This window comes from Pelecanus crispus, chromosome 2 (genome assembly GCF_030463565.1).
Source record: "Pelecanus crispus isolate bPelCri1 chromosome 2, bPelCri1.pri, whole genome shotgun sequence".
NCBI classification, from domain to species: domain Eukaryota; kingdom Metazoa; phylum Chordata; class Aves; order Pelecaniformes; family Pelecanidae; genus Pelecanus; species Pelecanus crispus.
Window position 1 is genome coordinate 60263085 of NC_134644.1, and position 20706 is coordinate 60283790.

The 20706-nt window shown below is 44.4% G+C and overlaps 1 protein-coding gene across 1 annotated transcript in view; it reads right to left on the reverse strand.

Moving 5' to 3' along the window:
• Positions 1 to 10634: 10634 nt before the first annotated feature.
• The window catches only part of LANCL2 (LanC like glutathione S-transferase 2), a 29147-nt gene continuing 19075 nt past the window's right edge, over positions 10635 to 20706 (reverse strand). Inside the window, exons 6-9 of the mRNA XM_075705703.1 lie at positions 18236 to 18418; positions 15977 to 16153; positions 12534 to 12606; positions 10635 to 10750 (exon numbers count right to left, since the gene is read on the reverse strand). Of these exons, the coding sequence (XP_075561818.1) occupies positions 10635 to 10750; positions 12534 to 12606; positions 15977 to 16153; positions 18236 to 18418 (549 nt within the window). The remainder of the gene's footprint in view (positions 10751 to 12533; positions 12607 to 15976; positions 16154 to 18235; positions 18419 to 20706) is intronic.

Sequence of the window (20706 nt, forward strand, 5' to 3'; positions counted from 1 at the left end):
TAGTGAGAGGGAGGTGTTATAACCTCAGAGCTATTTGTGCTTGTGCCTCTTGACAGAGTGGTTAGAAACACTGAAATACGTAGGTAAGTTTTCTTCCCTGAATTGGAAAATAAGTACCATAAGAAGGAATGGGAGCACACTTCCAGGTTGGTTCCCTTTGACATTGATGGGAGTTTTGTCCCTGAGAAATAGTAGCTTTTATTATGGTCTTACTGCTGCCACAAAGACTATCAAGTAGAGCTGTCATCTCCAGGTAACAGATCTGTAAAACTGCTCTCCTTTCCAGGTCAGGCAAATAAATAACTTTTTGGGACTAGTGCTTGAGAGCAGTTCCTTGACCTGCTGTGCAGATAATTTGGTTTCCAGTGACACTTAGCTCTTCATGCGTTCTGCTGGGAGCGGCCCCAGGATTCCCAATTCGCCATCTCATGCTCGTGGCTGACTCTCTGAGTGACCACAAGTCAACACCTTCAAATAAACACAGAGCCCCTTTCCCTGTGAGGACTCTCACACCCATCTATGTCTAGCAAAAAGGTGAAGCTACTCTGAGACATGACTACATACTAATGGGACCTTGTCCCTTTGTGCCTATTCAGAGCCATGCCACTAACAAGTGACGAAAAGAAGATGCCATCGCCTTCTGCTGCTGAAGGACCTGTAGAAGCGGCATAGCTGACGGTTAGGAGTCCGATATGGTCCTTTGGGTACCGGCTGAATGCTTACTCACTGCCAATACACTGACTGCTCCTGTGTCACTTCAGCCAGGGCACAGGGGTCACCGAGGTGGTTTGGAGTCATCTGAAGACCTGTGTTGCATGGGGAGCCAAAGCTTTATTGTGCTGTTAATGCATGCCAGTGGCTTGTGAGAACTTGTTCCTAGGCAGCAAGCTGGATTTGCAGAACTGGCAGAAGAGAGCATCCCTTTTGTTATGAACATGAGTCTCTAACAGAAAAACCATTAAGGGTCACTGTTTCTAAAGGCTGCTGGTGGAGTTAGTAGTCATCTGGAGCAGAGGAGCTCATTCCCACAGGCCTGACTTGGGTGAAATTGTTACTAAGGCTTTCCCTTACTGTGCATCATAATAAGGGACAAAGCAAAGTACTTTTGTGCATGCAGTGTAGGCTTGGCAGACACTTAAGATAACAAAAAAGTATGTTTTATATATGGTTATTAGGTTCATCTGCACACCACAACTGTATATATTTTCTAGATTAGCGTGCACTTGAAGTTTAAAGCTGTGTATGTCACTGAATATAGTTGTGTATACACGACAATTTTTTAAAAGCAAATCCAACCTTTGTTTTTCTGTCAATAGAAATGACAACAGACCCTCATGTTAGTAGATAGAAGTTGTTAAATCCTTTTATATTATGAAATGTATCTACGACAGCTGGCATTTTCCTGGACACACTGAATAGAAGGCTTTTATAGTGAATTCTTATGCTGTGCATTGAAATTCAACTTCTGGTGAAGTTTTCCTGAAGTCTGGCTGGTTTATTTGCTAGTGACACTACTCTTAGAACACATGCACTCCTCTGCTAGCAAACTTGCTTGGTCTTCTCTTGAAAATACAGCATCTGTGTGGGCATCCATATGAATTACTTGCAAACTGTTTACATGCCTTTCCTCTTGTTGCCTCACTTTTGGAAGTTTTTAGGTTTTCTTTTATTTTTTCCCTTTTTTTCCCTCTTAGTTTGAAAAAAAGAAGTGGGGAGAAAGAAGGGAGAAACCCTTTAACTTTTGGTAGGGTGGTATCAACAATATGAAGTTGATTGGGGGTGTACATTGCACGTTTTGTGAGGCTGGGTTGGTGGGTTGGAGGATGGATGGAGCAGAGGTAGGTCTTTCTACAGTCTCGGGGGCTTCTATTGTTCATAAAACTTGTGCAGGCTTTCTTTTGAAATGTGTTTTATTAAAGTAAGATTCGATGTTGCTGTACCTTTAGCCCTCTTCATTGCTCTTTCCTGAGCTGTATGTTAAAGTTCTTTATATTACTGAGTAGAGTTAAGAGTGTGACCTCTTGTGTGCAGAGGAAGAGAGAAGGCAGGTTTAATGCCACCGAGAGATTTGTACTTGACAGCACCTTAGCAAGACAGATGTGAAACACAGGCTACAGGCGTACCACTGGAAAGGACAGGGTTGCTTCTCACCAGCAGGCAGTGATGACAGGTCAGGTGTGTGGTCCCACAGGTGAAGGAAAACATCATCTTCCAACAGGATTTTACTTGACAGTAGTGATGCCCTAGGAGCTGCCAGCTGCTGCAGCTTCGCTAATGTGAACTTCCCCATGGTGTGTTGATGCTTTATCCATTGGGATTCCCATGTCAGATTCTCTGGGTGCTGCTATTGTGTCCTCTCTGTAACAAAGCAGAGATTTTGGGGCCTCACTGATGAGGCAGGGTGGTGTTTTGACTGCAAAATAAGGTTGGTGCTGGTGGCTGGGAGCCCTGGGGATGTGTGGGGCAGTCCCTTGCCCCTTTCTGGGGACACCAGAGCTGGGTACGGGGCTGAGTCCTCACCTGCCTTTGAGATCTTGCTATCTACATCAGGAAGCTGATTTAATGTGTTGTGGGGATCAGTCTCCTGGTTCTTGCAGAGGTGTTTGATGGGGGTTGGGGGCAGGATTTAGATGCCTTGAACAGGGCTTGGGCAGAATGGAGATGCTTAAGCTGAACCAATGAGCCCGGGGGGGAGCCAGGAACATTAATGATACCCCCTTGAGGTCCTTTCTTCAGTTGTGCATCCTCAAAACGTGTCTGATGTACCTGTGAGGAGGCAGTGATTGGGAGGAACATGCCTAGGTGAGTAAGGAAACCTTTGAGGTCTCTGCTGCTGTGACCCTGGCAGAAATGGGAATAAGGGCGTCAGTCCCTTTCTGCCGCAATGAAATCTCCAACTACGCTGCTTTGAGAGAAGAGGCGTTACTAGGAACTCTGGTACACCTTGCCCCTAGCTCTGGTGTGGCCAGTCCTTCGTATGTCCAAGGCTTGTGCAACAAGCCCAGGCTGCGCTGTGGGATGGGGAGGGAACCTGCCCTTTCTGTGGCTGGGCAGTTGGTTTTCAGCCAGAGGTTTTGCTGTCAGTCCTGTCTCAGTGAAGAGCAGCAAAGGTTACGGATGACTGGATATGCTCTGCTCTCTTTCCTCCTTGGGCATTGTGCAAGGAGGGAATGAGCAGAGGTCTTCATAGACTTGTAAGGATCCCATGCTCATGCTTCCAGGCACACTGTCATCAGCTTTGTCTCTGAAGGGCTATTAAAGGCAGTATACCTGAGACTCTGTAACTCTCAACAGGGAGTTGGCCATCTCCTCGTGCCGCAAACTTTCCCGACTTGAGTGTTGTCAGGGCCATGGACCTGGCCACATTTCTGAGCAGGTTCCAGCTGCCAGTTCTTCTTCCACCATCTCTGGTGAGACCGAAAAGCCCCACTTGCTGCCCTTCCTATCAGCTGGCAGGGGGTTTCTCACCTGTAGGGAGCTGCATGCGACCAAAACACCATCCACCCTGCCTCCTGATGCTCTCTTCAGCTACCGCTGCCTTACCTCCATCCCACCAGCCATGTGTCTTCCAGGCCAGGGTGATGCAGAGTGTGGACTCTGCTCCCCAAGCGGAGAGAGTAGTTTACTTCTCAAGTGTTTTTCAGGTCATTAATTGGACCAGTCTGGCTACAGATACAGGAACACCTTGAGATTTGTTTTGGATTATGTTAAATGGATTGGCTGCCTGATGAGTGCTAAGGGAAAATGTTTGGGACAGATGTATCCTGACTCTTCCATACCTCTTTGGTGGAACAGACCTTCTTAAATCTTAGTTTAAGGGGCAAGCTGAGGGTGAGGAGGGCGGGCAGGCACCGCCTGCCTCCCCTTGCCTCCATCATGCATGTGAACCACCCTGCTGCTGGCTGCAAGCTATGCAACCCCTGTCAAATGCATTGCAGACTGGGAGGTGCACAAATGCTCAACTTGATGGGTTTCAGCAGAATATCTATTCAAATCCCTGAACAGCTGTCCTCCACTCCTGCAGCCCTGTCTTGTGTGGTGGCAGTGGAGAGCTGGCAGGGTGGTTGGTGCAGAAAGTGCATGTAGTCTGGGGTAGGTGTTGCACCAGGAAGATTTTTTTTTTTTTTTTTTTGAGTGTGGGGGGGTGGAATGTGGGTGACCTGGTGGGTGGCAGATGGGTGGGTGTGACCCAGCACCAACAAAGGGACAGGAATGAGCTGTCTTCCATCAGTAAAGGCATGAAGTGGCACAACCTGAAAACTTGCTGGTTAGCATTGTGCACGATGCTCTACATCTGTGGTCAGCTCCTGGGGGTTATGCGGACATTGGTTATTAACCTGGATTTGCTGGTGGGTTGCTGTGGTTTGAGTGGGGAGGAGAGGAAGAATACTCTTGTAATACCAGCTTCTTCTAACTAGCTACTGTCAGGAGTATGCAGGGGTGCAGAGTGACTCCATGATCATGGGACCAGCCTCGCAGATGCTCTGTGTCCTGCCTGTCCCAGGAGGCTTTGGGAATTACTTTCCTTCAGCTTCCCCCCCATCCTCCCTGACCTGCCTTGTATACTCCTCAAATCTTTCAGCCCTGCAGCAGGAGAGTGATGATGTCTCATTCAAGATTATCCCCCCCCCAAAAAAAAAAAAGAAAAGCAACACTGGGGCTTGCTTTTTTGTCCTTCAGCAGGGCTGTAAAGCCTCTTTTGAGCAGTCAGGCTAAAGCTCATCCTTCAGCCACTGGTAACATAGAATCATAGAATCATTTAGGTTGGAAAAGACCTTTAAGATCATCAAGTCCAACCATTAACCTAACATTACCAAGTAAGTCCACCACTGGCTCAATTAAGGGTAGAGTAGCAGCCCCACACCTCCTGGCTTGGTGGCTGGATCATTTATACTGAAAGTAAAAACTAGGAATCGTTAAGATTGGAAAGGACCTCTAAGATCATCAGTCCAATCATCAACCCAACACCACCATGCCCACTAAACCATGTCCCAAAGTGCCACATCGACCCGTTTTTTTTTTTTTTAACTCTTCCAGGGATGGTGACCCCACCACCTCTCTGGGCGGCCTGTTCCAATGCTTGACTACCCTTTCTGTGAAGAAATTTTTCCTAATACCTAATCAAGGCTCTAGTTGCCTCAGGCTCGCACTGAAGGGAAGGGCTGGCTGTTGCCAGAGCATCTCCTGACCCAGGGAGGTGCTTTTTTTTTTTTTTTTTTTTTTCCCTAGGAAAGTCCCATAAGGTGCCTTCCTTCCAAGGTGCTACTTTACATGCTGTTGAGGGATGGCTCCATGTTAATGACTGAATTAAGTTCATTGCAGTCTGAGGGTTCATAAAGTTTTGCTGCTGCTTTTTCAGCCTTCCCGCCAGTATGCAGCCCTGGCACTTGCTCTCAGGCCCAGGGCACCTGAGACACCTCTGCCAAGGTGCGGGCGAGGGAGTCCGTCAAGGCAAGCACTGTTGGGCTGAAGCCACTAAAGTAGCACAATCTTATTCATGGTGGTTTTTTTTTTTTTTTTTTTTTGTTCTTGCATCTCCTCCATTTCCTTCTCCCTGGTGTGACTGGGTGCCCCATGGCTCGCAGGAGAGGCAAATGTCACCTGCAGCACCTTCTGTGCCTCACAGTAATTAGCAGGCTGGCGCATCAGTTGTGCTGCAAATAGGCCCTGGCTTGACAAGGAGGGTACCAACCCTGCCATTGCTGTTTGGGGCTGCCAGGCAGCTGTGCCTGTGTTTCATTATCACTTTAGAAGAAATAATGTAGTGACAAGCTTTTTTTGTTTTGTAGGTGGTTTGGGGTTTTTTTTCCTTCATTTTTTTTTAAAGCCCTGTGACAGCATACACTGCTGTGAAAACAAACAGCTGGGACTACATTTTCCAACAAGCTCTTCAGACTATGTGAAAGGAGGTGTTGCTCTTTCTTCCCTACTTAAAACAAACAAACAGAAAAAACAACCCCAAATGCCTCAGATGGTTAGTTTTATAAGGATATACTCAAGAAGCCACTTTTTGGCACACAGGTCAGCCAAGAAGATAAAACACCTTGTCAGACAGTGGAGCCTTACCTTTCCCCCCGACCCTGCCGCCCCGGTCTAACTAATGCATCACTGCTAAATCAGTAGATGAGAGAAATGGGCCAGGACCTCTTTGCAGGTCCTGTGGCTGTGGGTGCCTTCCCCTCTGATTGCCCTGTTGCTGGGGGGGTTGAGCTGCCTTCTGGGATTTTACGGTTGTTCATATTCTTTGACAGGGAAGTGACTACAGAGGGAAGATCCAGCATAAGGCAGTTTCTACAAAGCAACTGCTACATAATAATGCTATTAAAGAGGAGAAGTGCAACTGGCAGCCACTGTCCCCAGCTGCCAGGTGCTGCAAGGCAAAGGGGACAGCAGAGAAAGCAGAGGGAACAGTGACAAGTTAAGCAGCCCTCTGACCCCAGCCCCTGCAGGTTGAGGTAGCTCCTTAGCTGCATGTGTCATTTTGGCTTTATGTAGTGAGAGAAATCACAAGGAGAGGGGTGTGTGTCTGTGTCTATCTCTATATATATATTGTTACCGCCTGCTGCCTAACTCTAGCTTATCTGATAGCTACAGCTGGATTTACAGTAGCCCACTTGTTCAAGAGAAGCGGTGGCTGAAGCCAGGTCACTACTGCTCCCTATGCACAAACCATGGCTGCTCTGCCATGCAGAGACTCGGTTCCTGGGCCTGTGAATTGACCTGAAACCAGTGAAAACAAATGAGGGAAAAGTGAACAATTTCCCTAGGAAAAACACTGGTGCATCAAAATACCCTGATGGGAGAGGGCTCAGGCAGCACGCTGCTGCCTAGCCCTTAGCTGACACGCAGCACGCGTGCCTCCTCCCACCTCTCTCTTCCCCCTTTTGATGCTACAGAGAACTATTGTGCTAGAAAAGCCCCAACACATTTATCTAGCTACAGCTGAATTTGTATAGATTATCTTCAGGTCCCTATGTACAGAACAGAAATAATGCTATTAATTCAAAACAGCAGCAGTTGCTCTCAGTGACAGAGGGCCTTGAGTGGCACAGGGGCCTTTGTGGAACAGAAATACTGCCCCTTGCTTGCAGCATACTTGAAGTTTTCTTCTGTTAAAGCCTAGCTAGAGAGAAACATCAAGTTTTCTCAAAGCTGGAAAACAGATGTTAGTCAGCTGGACAGAGACATTTCATACATGTGTTCTTAAAAACCAGCTAGTCGTGAGTCAGGCTTTAGTTGCAAACTGTTCAGCGGGACCTATGTGACCAGAGAGGAAAGCAACGCTTTGCACTAAGCAATGTACACAAAAAAATCACCTGGGAAAAGCAGCAGTAAAAAGGTCTTCAATGCTAGTAAAAGGTGAAGGTTAAAAAAAAAAAAAAAAAAAAAAAGCGATTTTCCCGCACTCTGGTATGTGTTTCAACCTGCAGGACTATGAGATTGGGAGGTGGTTCAGCAGTCAGATTGGTGGGACAGCTGTTACCATAGTGCTGGAGGGAAGGAAGGAGTACAACAGGGGGAAAAAAAAAAAAAAAAAAAAAATCACACAAATTACCACCACATAGCTTGATCTTTACTAATAAAGCCAAAGAACAAAACATCAGCATTTTTTTCCTCTTTTTCTGCCCAAAGAGCATCTCCATTTTTAACACTACTGCTTTTTGCAACAGATGGACTATTACACACGGACAAAGCAAACCAGGGAATACTAAGACATTTCCCACATTTTAGTTCAATGTGATTTCTGAAAACAATGCCTTAATAAAATGCGTTTTTTCACCTTCACACAATAACCTTTCTTAATGGGCCACCTAGATATCACAATGCTGTGACGAACAGAAAAGAGGAGCCACGGGGAAAGTCACATCAGGAAGATGAGGCAGACGCACTGTCAGAGGCTTCCCGACTCAATACGTTACGCTTCCAGTCTTGCTCAATTCCAAGAGGATTCTGCGGAGAAAGATGGTGCCAGGCCCCACCGCAGCACAAGGCCGGCTATAGTACAGAACGAGCTGGTAGCTGACTTCCTCATTATTTCAACAGGTGCACACTCAAGCATCTTGGAGATCTGCTCAGTATTAAGCTGTTCTAAGTGTGTATATACCTATGTATTTTTTAAACCAGCAAGTTTTAATTCCCCTTGGGCTCCAGCCAGCCAAAATCACCTCCCACAGGTGCCATTCCAAGCTCAGCAGCCAAGAAGGCCTATATGTATATAACCACTGAATGAAAAAACCTGCCTGTTGACCCCCCTAGTTAAGTAGTCAGTACAACACATGCTTGGGACTTGCTGGGAAGGCTAGTGGCTTCTGTTCTGTGTTTGCAGGCAGTTCCTGCAAACCTGGCAAGCCCCTTCCCTGTTAACCCACCCCAAATGCTCTGCAGTCACAGTGGAGGGGAAGGAAAAAAGGGGTGGGGGTGATGTGAAACAGAATCAGAGCTGCCATCTACCTCCTTTGTTAGAATTCCTGTGAGACCTCACCCTGGGCAAGTTTCCTCCCTGACTTATCTATAGGCAGGATCAGCGATCCACAGGCTGAAGAAAGAAACGCAGTCAGACCTTAGCATGCTTGCCACGGAGGAACATCTCATTTGAGATGGCCTTTACCTGTCCATTCTGTGCATTGCCTCCCGTAATCAGCTCTCCCCGTTCCTCACTGATCCCTCCGCTTTCTGCCGTTCTGGTCTGGTTTGCTTCTCCCCAGCTGCTTACCAAGCAGCATCCCTCACCCCCACTGCCCTTCAGCATTTTCCCTCCTCCCTGGCTGTACAGATGCAGCTGGATTTGGTGCCCCCCATCTTCTGCCCTTTGCCAGAGGGGTGGAAAAGTCCCTTCCGCTGCTCCTGTGTTTTGGTCCTACCTGACAAACCAGCAGCGGAGCTACACTGTGACATTAAGCTGTCCCTGCACTGGCGCTGCTGCTGCTGCTGCCCAGCAGAACTGAACATGAAGATTATTAACATCCCACTGGATTTGGCAACAGATACTATAAAGTTCAAGGAAGTCACCCGCTACTGTTCAGAGATTTATGCAGGCACAACAATGCATCTCCAAGCCTGACCGCAAACACTGACCCTCAGCAGACAGCCCACAGGTCACATATAATCCCAATGCACGCCTGAAAGGGCAAAGTCTCTGCCATCTGTCACACTCCCACCTGACAGAAGGCATCAATTAAAATAAGCACCTGGAATGACAGAGCACAGGGAGACCTGGGGGAAGGATGACAACAGAGCTTGAGCGAGTGAGAGCGTGCTACGCTCACTTACCTTTCCCAAGCAGTAAGCGTACTTACTGTCTGGAACACATAAGCCTGCTGTAAGTGTACTTACACTATGTCCTGCTTCTCCCAGACCAAGAGCCTGGTACTCAGGAGCACCTGGAGGCAGGTCTGGTATTTCACAACCCCACCACACTACAAGGGGAAGCAAAGCACTAGCAGCACAGTTAAAACTAAGGGCAAAGGGCTTTTTCTGTTTGGATTTTAAGATGAAATGAACTTCGATTACAGCCTCTAGCAACGGTTTCATATTGCTCATTAACCTTCCACAGCCTCCACAAGCAGCTGGTATTTATCGCTTCTATCATACTACATGGGCTAAATGCAGTGGGTCTGGGAGAGGGAGGGAAGGGCCCAGAACAAATCACCACCTTGGTTCGGAAGCAACACTCATCCTGAGTTACCAGGATGAGAAACTGCCCTGACGCCCTCCCTTACTCTTACTCATTTGTATACCAGATGCTGCAGGACAGGTTTATTACAAATCCATATACATGAAAGGAGAAGCAGTTATGCTGTCCCTGCTCTGCTCTTGGCAGCAGCAGGAGGTTAGTATGGGTGACTCCACCTTCAGTTTGTTAAGCTCATGCCATGGGACAGGGCTTTGCAGAGGTGGGGACAAGCACCTCCACCCTGCTCTAAGTGCCTAACACACTAACCAGGTGCAGGTATCAAAGGGAGACTCTCTTTCAGGCTTTCAAAAAAAAAAAACCCACAACAGCAGCAAAAGACAAGTCAGGTCCCTTCCAACCTGCTAAGTTTCTGAAAACTGAGATGGCCTCATACCTCTTCATCAAAAGAGGCTCATCTCCATCACCTTAGCTTCTAGGGACTGTGGAGAAAAATGCAGAAAAATATGAACATAAAAATGTATTTCATTTCTTTTCAAAGTTGCCAGCTCACCAGTGAAGCCAGCCACTGTCCTGCAGCGAACTCTCTGGCATAAGGTGGAGCTCTCTGGGTAACCACGCTGCAGAAAACAACACTGCTGTTGTGAGTCATGCACGAAGATAGAGGACAGAGATTCACACAGAGACCAGCTTTTTGCTAACAACAAAAGACTTGAATCAACAGACAACACCAATACACATGCAGAGCATGTCAAAAGACCTGAAGAAGACAAATACAACGGAAGAGAGAAAGTTCAAAACTTGACTTCTCTTGTCCTACGCTGTAACAGAACTTAAATGTGGCTTCTCCCATTCATGCTCTAATGACTTCACGGTCCTTCGGGGTGGAGCGGTTGAGAAAAGGGGTTTATCCATCCGTCGGTTCAGGGTTGAGTTGGTTCAGTATCAGAGGCACTAAACAGTCTCATCTCTTTTGGCATCAGTTTCCTTTCAAAATGACCTTTTAGCTGTCCTGTTCCACTTTGTTTTCCCTCCTTTGAGGTCCAAGTTCAAATGCTGGAAACTGGGAAGTCTCCGGTACTGAAATATCTGAGAGGAAGTGAATAGCTCCAGCCATGCCTAAAACATAACGAGAAAGAGATCTTTGTGCATCTTTGACATTAAAATAGCATAGCTGACAGCAAAGGCAACAGTACCTGTTTGAACACCTCCTCACTAGATCTTCTTTGAACAGGTGAACTTAAGGCCTATAGAAAGGCAAGTTCATCTGTACTTTGCCCAGGAAACCAAGTTTCACTTGTAAAGATCAAAGGCAAGAACAAAGATCTCTCTGCTACCATCTTTTCAGCTGCACAGCTTCAATGCTACTTCCATTAAGAAAAAGTAAATCCCAGTTTGGACTGTCCCTCAGAATTTGAGCAGCTCTTGCTCATCATTTCACTGCTTAAAAAACAAAGGCAAAACTCTATTATAGTTGTGATGTACAAATTCATTTGTTTGCTACTCATAAAGAGGTCATCCAGAGACTGAAGCACTAACACAAGCATCACCTAATAAAAGTCTTAGGGTGAGAGACAACAGAGGCACCCTACAGCGGGAGAGCATACAAATACAAGCTCAGTTTTATGATCAAGCTAAAATCCTATTTTTTCAACAGCTAAGCACATACCAACAAAGGAATGTTCCTGAAATACAGCACCTGATGCAAATGAAACGATTAAGACAATCCTGTAAGATGCAATGCAACTTCCACTGGAAGTGTGCACACACATGCAGAATTGGACAACTTCAAGCACAATTTTGGCTACAAAAAAAACCCCAAATTAAGACTTTTTTGTCTCAAATTTTAGACTTCTGGATTTTTCAAAAAAACCCCACTGACATTTAAAAACTAAAATAAAAGCTGTATGTTAGCACTGAAGCACAAATCATCCTATTGTTGCCATTACTTCAATCTTCTCAACAAACTTCAAAGCTCTTATACCACAGATTGCATGCCTGCTTTTTCCCCTCTACAAGTGCATGCAAGTGAGCTCTCAGGAATAAGAATACTTGTACTTTTCTCCCTTAAACATTAAGACAATAACTCCGTATTTAGAAGGGACGCATATAACTACTGCTTTCTTGTGTTCACACCTTGGATTGGTTTATTCGTAAAATAATCCTATTCGGTCTGCTGTAATTTCACATATTTGTGATAGGTGGCACACTAGGCTCATTGTTCATGAAATAGCAGCGCTACTATAAATCCTACATGGGTCTGTGATTCCTTGCTATTGTGTTTCTAAAACATAAGGATGAGATAGTGAATAGAAAACAAACTACAAATAAAAAAAATACGAAGGTCTAGGAAAGTATTTAGAAACATCTTTGAACTTACAGAAAAGCCCCTAAAAACTCTGCATTTCTGCATTTCTTTTCTGTTCAAGTGATTTGGGTTGCTATCAAAACTAGCTTTTCCTTGCTTTAGTACCACAGCAGAGAAGGTCTAGTTCTGACAAGACAGCAACTACTCTGAGACCCCCTACCCACAGCTGCTCCTCTGCCCAGTCCCTCTGCAACAACACCTGCGACAAAACTGCTGCCCGGATTTCTGTTTGCTTTAAGCCAAGAGGCATCAGCACAGCAGAATTTTATTCAAGAATGACAGTGGCACTGGCTTTACATTGGACACTGCTGAAATGCAACCAAAAGTGAAAGTCGTGATAGTGAATGATTTTGTCTTTTTCTCTGTCCCCCCGCCCCACCTTCTTTTAGGCAGAGATGGTGGTAGGCTGTGGGTCTATTTTTAATAGCAGAGGAACCCACCAAAGCTTTCCCAACTCCTAAGCATGTGCCAAAACGGCAAGGCTGCCCTTCTTTCCTCTATAATACAACACCATTTGCAACACCATCACTTTACCTTCAAAGAGAGAATAAGGTCGGTCAGGAATACGACATCCATGTGCACCATACTCCAAACACCATTCAGCAAACTGGGAGGGGGGGGAAAAGGATTATTTTTTTAATTTATTTAAGACTGTTAAATGCAAGCTTGAGTATCTGCGTATCTTTAATAGGTACTAAATGTAAAGTAGTGTAAGCAGAGACACAACACAGAAATCGCTGTCCAAGATCAATTTGTCCCACTTGAACTGTGACAAGGCTGCAATTAGGTTTTAGGATATGTATTTCCGCAGCACAAGTTTCAGTTTCGTAACTAATTAGGTGGGCTGTACTTAACTTCTGTTTTGTGTAAATCAACCCTGCTACACATCAATGAAAAATGCTGTGAGAACAGATATATTCAGTTTCAAGAGCAAAATTTTTCTAATACTATAATATCAGTTTCTTATCTGTCTTGGTGCTTAATTTATCCACATGCTCAGGACTTAGGGTTGTTAATTGCATTTTCGTTTTCTTTTGCTTTCGTGCACCAATTTACAGTATTAAATCTCCAACTGCCATTACTTAATTTTATTTATTTGCTTTCCCCAAGCCTTATGAAAAATCATTATAAATACAGTTAGACAATTATGGTCACCAATATTTTGTTGCAGAAGATGGAATACCATTAAAAAGAGTTAACAGTGTCTTTCTTCTGTTTGATCAACACTGCTGCAGCAGCTACATTAGACATATATGACTTATGAACTGCATCTGGATAGATTTAATAGCAACCGTCTATTTCTCCTCTAATGGCCCCCCAGAGCATATTGGGGGGGGCACAAGTTCCCCTGGCATTTCTGCGCTTGGAAGCAAACCACTGTTTAATCAAAATACAGTGCAAAGATTCCTGCAAAGCAAAGAACTGAAAGGTCTTTCCCCACTCCCCCTGCAATTTGGACAACCTGCTAGCAAACTACTAGCAACTGCTAGCATCCTACTAACAAGAAGGTGCCCCAGCTTGAGACTTGGAGCTAAATGGGGTGTAAGCATGCCCCCAGAGCCATCAATCTGTTCAACAGGAGGACAAAGGGTGACATCTCCTCCCTTCTTCCCCCCACTCTATTCTGTTTAAATGTTTATTGGGGGATGGATTTTTCTTCTTGTCATAGGTGTGTATGCATGTGTCTGAATGTCTGAACCCAGCAAAAACCCACAAACATAAACATTGTGGTCCACACTGTTCTTAAGAACTGATGAAACATTTTTGGGCCCCCCATGAGTATAAATCTTCAAACCAAGGTTTAATTCTCCACATAATCTTGTCTTATATGTGAGGACAGAACATGTTTATGGCTTGTTTCTAAACTACAATCCATTCTTGCAACATCCACATCTTATTGCTAGCCTTTATTATTACTGCCAGCCTGGGAACTGCAACAGAAATTAAAAAAATGCACCCCAGGCTACTGAAGCACAACGACAATTTACAAGTTCATAGCTTCAGCTCAACTCACACATCCAGTAAGCCACGCTAATATCTTTGTTAAACCAAGGGGGGGAAAAAAAAAAAATCTTCTAGCAGGAAGACAGCTGCCATTATTTGTCACATAGACTGGGCATGCTTGCCATCAGTAGTGGTTTAATCACAACGCTGAGCAGCACAGGGCTTGGATGTTCTCTGCTGCCTGGAGCCGAGGATGTCACAGCTCCTTTCTCCTCTCACAGGCAGGCCAGCTAGGAGTGGCTCAGCCTCCTGGGAGCCTGTCTGATAATGCTGGAGAAAGGTTGTGAAGCCAAAAGTGAGAAGCACAAACAAGGGGTCTCTGTGAGCCATGGCCTTTCAAGGTCTTCTGCTTCATTTGTGAAACAGTTTCATGGCTCCCGAGAGGTAACCAGCGATTCCTGGCCAGACTCCTTCCCCTGGGCCTCATGCTTTCGGTGTGAGCAATCACCCCTGTGAGGGGAACCATCCAGTTCTCTTAGGTACATGCCTTCAGGTACCAACAAAACTGCACGCTTGCCTCCCTGCATGCCCTGGCTCAAAAAGATTTCAAGAATGCCAGACAAGCAAATTCCTCTGCCTGTTTCAAGATTTCCCCTGCAAGAGCCAGAAGGGCCTGACTGAGTGCTGGAGATGCTATAATGCAGCAGGGCTGCAAATATGCTGCCAGACCTGACTACTCTAGGCATCTCCAGCAAACAGTCTTTGGCCACTGTGCTACATCTTTCCTTCTCAAAAGGATTTCAGGTACGTAACTGAGCCTCTTCCTTCTTTGGCTTTGAAATAGATATGGTTGCTTTTCTCTAGCTTGGTATGGAAGAACACCAGGGCTCTCTTGGGCCAGAAATGCAGCACCAACAGGAGTTGCCAACGCTGCACAGAGCCACAGAAGGTGTACTAGCATGGAGGATGACAGGGAGAGCCTGACAGCTGTGCCAACAGCAATGCCTGCTTGGTGCTGTGGCTCACATATCAGCAGTGGGTGAGTCCATGTGTAATGAAGTCATGCATTTGCTGTGGGAGTGCTAGGGGTTTATTACATTCTGCAGGATGCAGGTATGCCTACAGGTGTCCTCACCTTGCCGGCCGGCGTGATGCTTTCGTAAGTGTGAGACAAGCAGCAACTTTTTAAAGCTCTGCTGATGGAGGACAGGCTGACAATGGAGATGAATACAATAGCTTTACATAGGGCCAGTGCTCATCTGAAAGCACCTAAGCAGCAACTCATCAGATTTCCCATTGCAATACTTTTAAAAGGCCTCAGCTAAATAGCTACGTATGCAATATGAAACCTCATGTCAATGAATTAAAGCTGAAAAAGACACCGAGAAAACAAACCAAAACCAAAACAAACTAAAGTCTTATGAGATGAGGAAACAGAGGCAGAGAAAGCCTTCTCCTTTGGTAACTGCTAGCATAGTCAGTGCTGATAGCAGAACCTGGACAATTCCAGTGGAAAAATTCTGAGTGTGTCTTTCTCTGCAATTTGTATCAATGAAAAAAACCCAACCCAATCTACGTGAGCAATTTAATAACTGCAATTCAGAGCTCTAAAAGCCCTGAACAGACATTAGTCTGAAAACAAATAATTACAAAAGACTACAAACAGTACCGCTTGAGGAGCTGAGGATGACAGTGGACGTCTCAATGGAATAATTAGCACCACATAACATTAGTCTGTTACTGTTCAGGCAGGCTGATTTTCAGACTCTTTTCTTCTGAATACGTTTAGTTCCTCCCCCCTCACAGAACATTTGTGCGTTTCTCTCTGCATATTAAGATGGTGTGTGCCCCACGTACACAGCTGAAGTTGTCCAGTCAAAGTGTGAGTAAAGGGGAGCAAGTGACAGGACCCTGCTGTCCCACCCAGCTGTGCAGCCAGCCAGCTCCAGCTCTAGCACACAACAGCCTACTCTTGCATGGGTGTTATGATGTGAAAGGGAACAGTAATTATATTGGGATGCTGCAGAGCTCACCTTGCAAGCTCGGTAGAGGTACTTTTTGTCCTGAGTTAGGTTATAGAGAGACAAGAAGGAGTAGCCATTGCCAGCAGTACCATGGCAGATCCCGTATCCTTTTCTCAATAAACCTCTCTGCCAGATGACATCACTACAATCCATAGCATCTTTCAAGTATTTATCCTCTTTAAAAGTCTGTGGAATAAAAACAGAGAATAAACACACATAAATTGAAGTACTAACTAAAACAAAAGGAAGCTGGACCTAAGAGATGTTTCGCTGTTGGTGTGGGGTTTTTCCATATACAATTTATTTTGAATTTTAATAATCCATTTATTATAGACTTGCCTTTCTCTTCTTACTAAGTTGTTTCTCCTTTCCCTGCATGGAAAAAGAAAGAACTTCTCAAGTTTTTGTTTCTGAAATCAGGACCCCAAAGGAAAAACTCAAGTTCAAGGCCCTTGGTTCTACAACCTATAATCTATTTGAAGGGTACATGGTCCTTTTTTGCTTCTCCCCTCCATTCCCAAACCACAACATCATTTGATTTGAAATACAGAAATGTAATTCTTGCCTCCAAGAAATGTAACGCAGAATACTGGCCATCAAATCTGGTTCTAAAGCGCTAGGTCCTGGTCTTCCTGAGTAATTCTTCCTGGTTACTCGCCATCTGCTTTCAATTCTATGTCAAAAATGCACAAGAATATCTCTTTGCATAGCACAAGGCTCTTTTCTCTGTCATAAGTACAAGTAGGAACACTCCATTACGTTGATTAGTATTTGTTTTGGAAATACTCAGAAGCACTAGTCAGTTTGGGCAAAGGACCAATTTTGCAAAGTTTATTGCAACTGAAGTGCATTTTGGACACAGATTGCCCCTCAGGAGAGCAGAAAACAAAAGCAAGTAATTTAGCTGAACACCACCAGACTTCCATCTTTATAAGGCTACTTTTTTGCTCCCCTTTGCCTAAGTCACTCTACAGATCAAGACGACAAAAAAAACCAGTAACTGATGCACTACTGTAGACTTAGTCCTTTAGAGATTGCATCCCCTGCCAGGCTATTTAATGAGGTAATAGAAGCAATTAACATGCAAGATTCTCAAATCCACAAGCTTGATAAAGAAAGTCCCCCTCTCTGAACAGGGTTTGTCAGCTACTTAGCTGTAACATTTCAAATTAAGGCCTGGCAACAGCATTTGATTTTCAGGACAAACACTGCTGTCTGTTATCGCAAGTCCCTGCGCTTGGTATGAAAGCACAGCCAGCAAAACATACTCCAAATTTTTCTCATCGCTTCTTCAAAAAGCAGAATATAAAAAGAAAAGTCTCATATGCCCCATCACCTTAAACATAAAAAGAGGCCAGAAAGGAGACTGCTAAGCAGAACTTGGTCCTATCCCTCTTACCTCCTGCAAAACATTTTGTGCTGGGGAAAGCATCACACTGACAAAGAAAGGGGGAGAAGTCTGCAGTGTTATGTCAACCTCCTACCACAGTCCAAAGAAAAAGCAACTGTGACTGCTGCTACATTCGGCAATGCTGTAAGAGATTTACAGTTCACATTTCAGGTAGCAGCATGTGTAATTATTCCATAGACCAAGTCTGCTTTGCATCAGCCCACCCAGAGGCCGACCAGGGAATCTGCCAAGGAGGGCTGTCAAAAGCAAGAATCAATTTGCATAAATTTAATTAAATGGCATACTTTCAAATGGCATGCAAATCAGAAGTACACAACACAAGAGAGATAGCAAACCTAGTTAAGGATGGAGAAGAGCAAACAGTAGGTTTGTGGTAGCTCAGCAGCTATATTTATGCCCTAGAAGGGGCCTAAGATCTTTGTTCTGACGTTAAGTTCTCAAGAGCTACATCTTAATAATGGAGTAATTTATGGAAGACATTCTTTGGCAAGACACGTGAACCTATGCTTTTGAAAACCAACATAATTCTTAAAACTCCTGGGATGAAGATTCAAAGAATTTAGGTCAATGTTCTTACCCCCAGGACTCCAACATCAAATTGTTTAAATACATGGCCCTTTTCCAAGAAAGCATAAAGTCTAAGTAACTACTAGCACCCTGAGAAGAAATTTTACCCATTTATTTCCTCTTTACAAACGTATCTATGTAAATATTTTGTGATTTTTGTGCCTAGCCTAGGGTTATGGTTTGAAAGTCTAGATCTAGAAAGATGTAAAATGCAAGCCTTACAATCTAACAGGCCTGCATACAGGTCTCTCTGTAAAAACAGAAGTCTATATGAACACAGAATGATTCACCTTATAAGCTTGCATGAGCATGTGGATGACTCCGGGGGCACCATGGCACCAGTGAACCAGTCTGTCAGTCTCATTGCTCAGTGACGACGGGTAATTCCCAGATCTGAATTTTTTATGACGCACATAGTCAATGCTTGGCTTCACCAGCTCTGCCAGGGTCTCCTGGTCCACATTTGCAATTGGCTAAAGAAAACATTAAAAAAACACCACCAAAACCATAAATAGAAGTAGCAACAAATTGTGTATCAACGCTTAATTCTATGATCTATTTTCAAGTATCCTACATATGTGCCCTTGATCCAAATACTTTGAATCACTTCATACAGATTTAATTAATGCCTGCTTACAATACCCTTGTGAAGAGCATTTTTACAGCTACTGTAGAGCCAAAGAAATCAGGGCACCAAGTTGTTACCTGTCTTACTGGAGGTGACACAGAAAGACTATGGAAGAACTGAGAACAGAATATGGATTTCGAGAGTCCCAGGCCTCTCTTTATACCTTAAAATAGAGAGAACGCTTAAAGGAGAAAGATGGTTTTACAGATACGTTGCTCATTATACACACTTAAAACACAATGGGTTACACATTTTGTTTTAAAAATAACTAATGTAGACAAACCTGTCCTATTTCCCAATAAATGAAGATGGGTGTATGTAGTGGCATACCTGGCAAAGGTATGAAGGTTAAAGTTTTCCATCATAAACAAAACTCCCTGAAGCTATGGGCTATAAGTCTGCATTTCCAATTTCAGAAGCAACAGCTACTTCTCTGGGTAGCTAAACTTCTTTGTACTACAAACCCATCCTTAGATTGCTCTTCTGTATTTTCTTTCTCATTTCTTCTATTTAGTTTACATCCTTGCCAAAAGGAGAATATATCCATCAACCTGCATGCTCCTTTTAAGTAAAGGTTTAGAAACCAACTATCTGTTGGGTCTGCAGTTGTTCTTAGTTGGCATTCCCTCCTCTACCAGCCCATTTTACAGTATTTTCATAACACAGCTCTCTATTTTTACACAGCCTACATGATTTCTAAAACTCCTGCAACCTGTGGGAACAACTGCAGAAATTGGAGCCTACAGGAGCCTAATTACTGAGCTTATTTTTTTAAATAACTTGTCTTTGTTGCTGAGTTGATGTCATACAATTTCACTGTTTCCCACCAGCTCCAGCACATTTGTATTCAATAGGTGAGCACACTGCTACAATTGACAGTCTTACAGCCAAATGGAGGAAGACTTTCAATAGCTGTATTTTCAGTAACCAAAAAACCTCTATTTCACCTCAGCCAGGAAAGCTTTGCCAGACTTCTACCTACCAGGTCCCTCAAGCAAACTCCACCTCTGCACTTTTCTGAGTGGAACAGAAACATTCACGCTGCTAATCAGAAATACACCTGAATACAGATCAGCTTAGCGTGAAGAACACCCTGGAGCTGATCAACCCTCACTCAGACGCTGACCTGTGGGGTCAGGAAGCTCTGGGGGAAGCTTTGTTTCAGGGCTCTGATTTCATGCTGCACCCCTGCAGCAGAAGGCAAAGTGGATCAGCACCAGCAATAAATACCTTCAGCTGTGCAAGGCAAGCCCAGTCCAGCACGTCTGTCCTTGGGAGGTAAATCCAAGAAAAGCAGAGCTTTTTACAAACCTCCTTCTCACCTTGTGCTTCTGAGAAGATTGTAGTACAAGTGAGTTCTCTGCCCAAGCTGCTGAGGTTCCCAGCCCCTACTTCCAACAGCAAAAAAGTAACCTACAGGTATGTGCCCTGACTCTCTGGCCAAGAGCAATGATATACAAACAGACTTTTTTGCCTCAAGGTTAGTTAAAGGGGCTAGGATTAGAGATTTCCTAGCTAGCACTTCAGAATTCCCCCTCTACCTCCTGGATGAGTTATTTAACACTGCTGAACTCTTATTCTTCCAGTAGTCTTCTGTAAGTAAATCCAGCAATACATGTTTCCTCATAAAGGTGTTGTACAGAAATAATGACCAGCAACCTTCATATCTCAGATGCTATGCTGGATGCCCTTTTTTTGTTATCAAACAAATACTCAACGAACCATCTCCTGAATTCTTCACCGAAAATACAGGAATATTCTCCTCATTTTGCGTGGGAGGGATGGGGAAAGGATGGACTCCAATATGCCACCATCTTCTGCAGTGGATGACTCAACTCTGTATGACTCACAATATTTAACGTACAGTGAAAAGACAGTAATCTAATGCTGCATAAACAATGGCTTTGTGGTAATTCTTAAAAGCAGCAATTATACGTAAAAGAAAAGATAGTTATGATTTTAACATGTAGACAGAGTAGCTTCTGCTTAAACCAAAAAGTGCTGTGCAATTATTTCTGCTCTCAGCCTTGAATAGTAAATGAAGGATGGAGACTTTAAAGAAGCTTCCTTAAAGGACCAGATGTTTCTCAGAAAATCTAGCAGAGCCAAGGAAGGAAAAATGGAAGCTGGGAA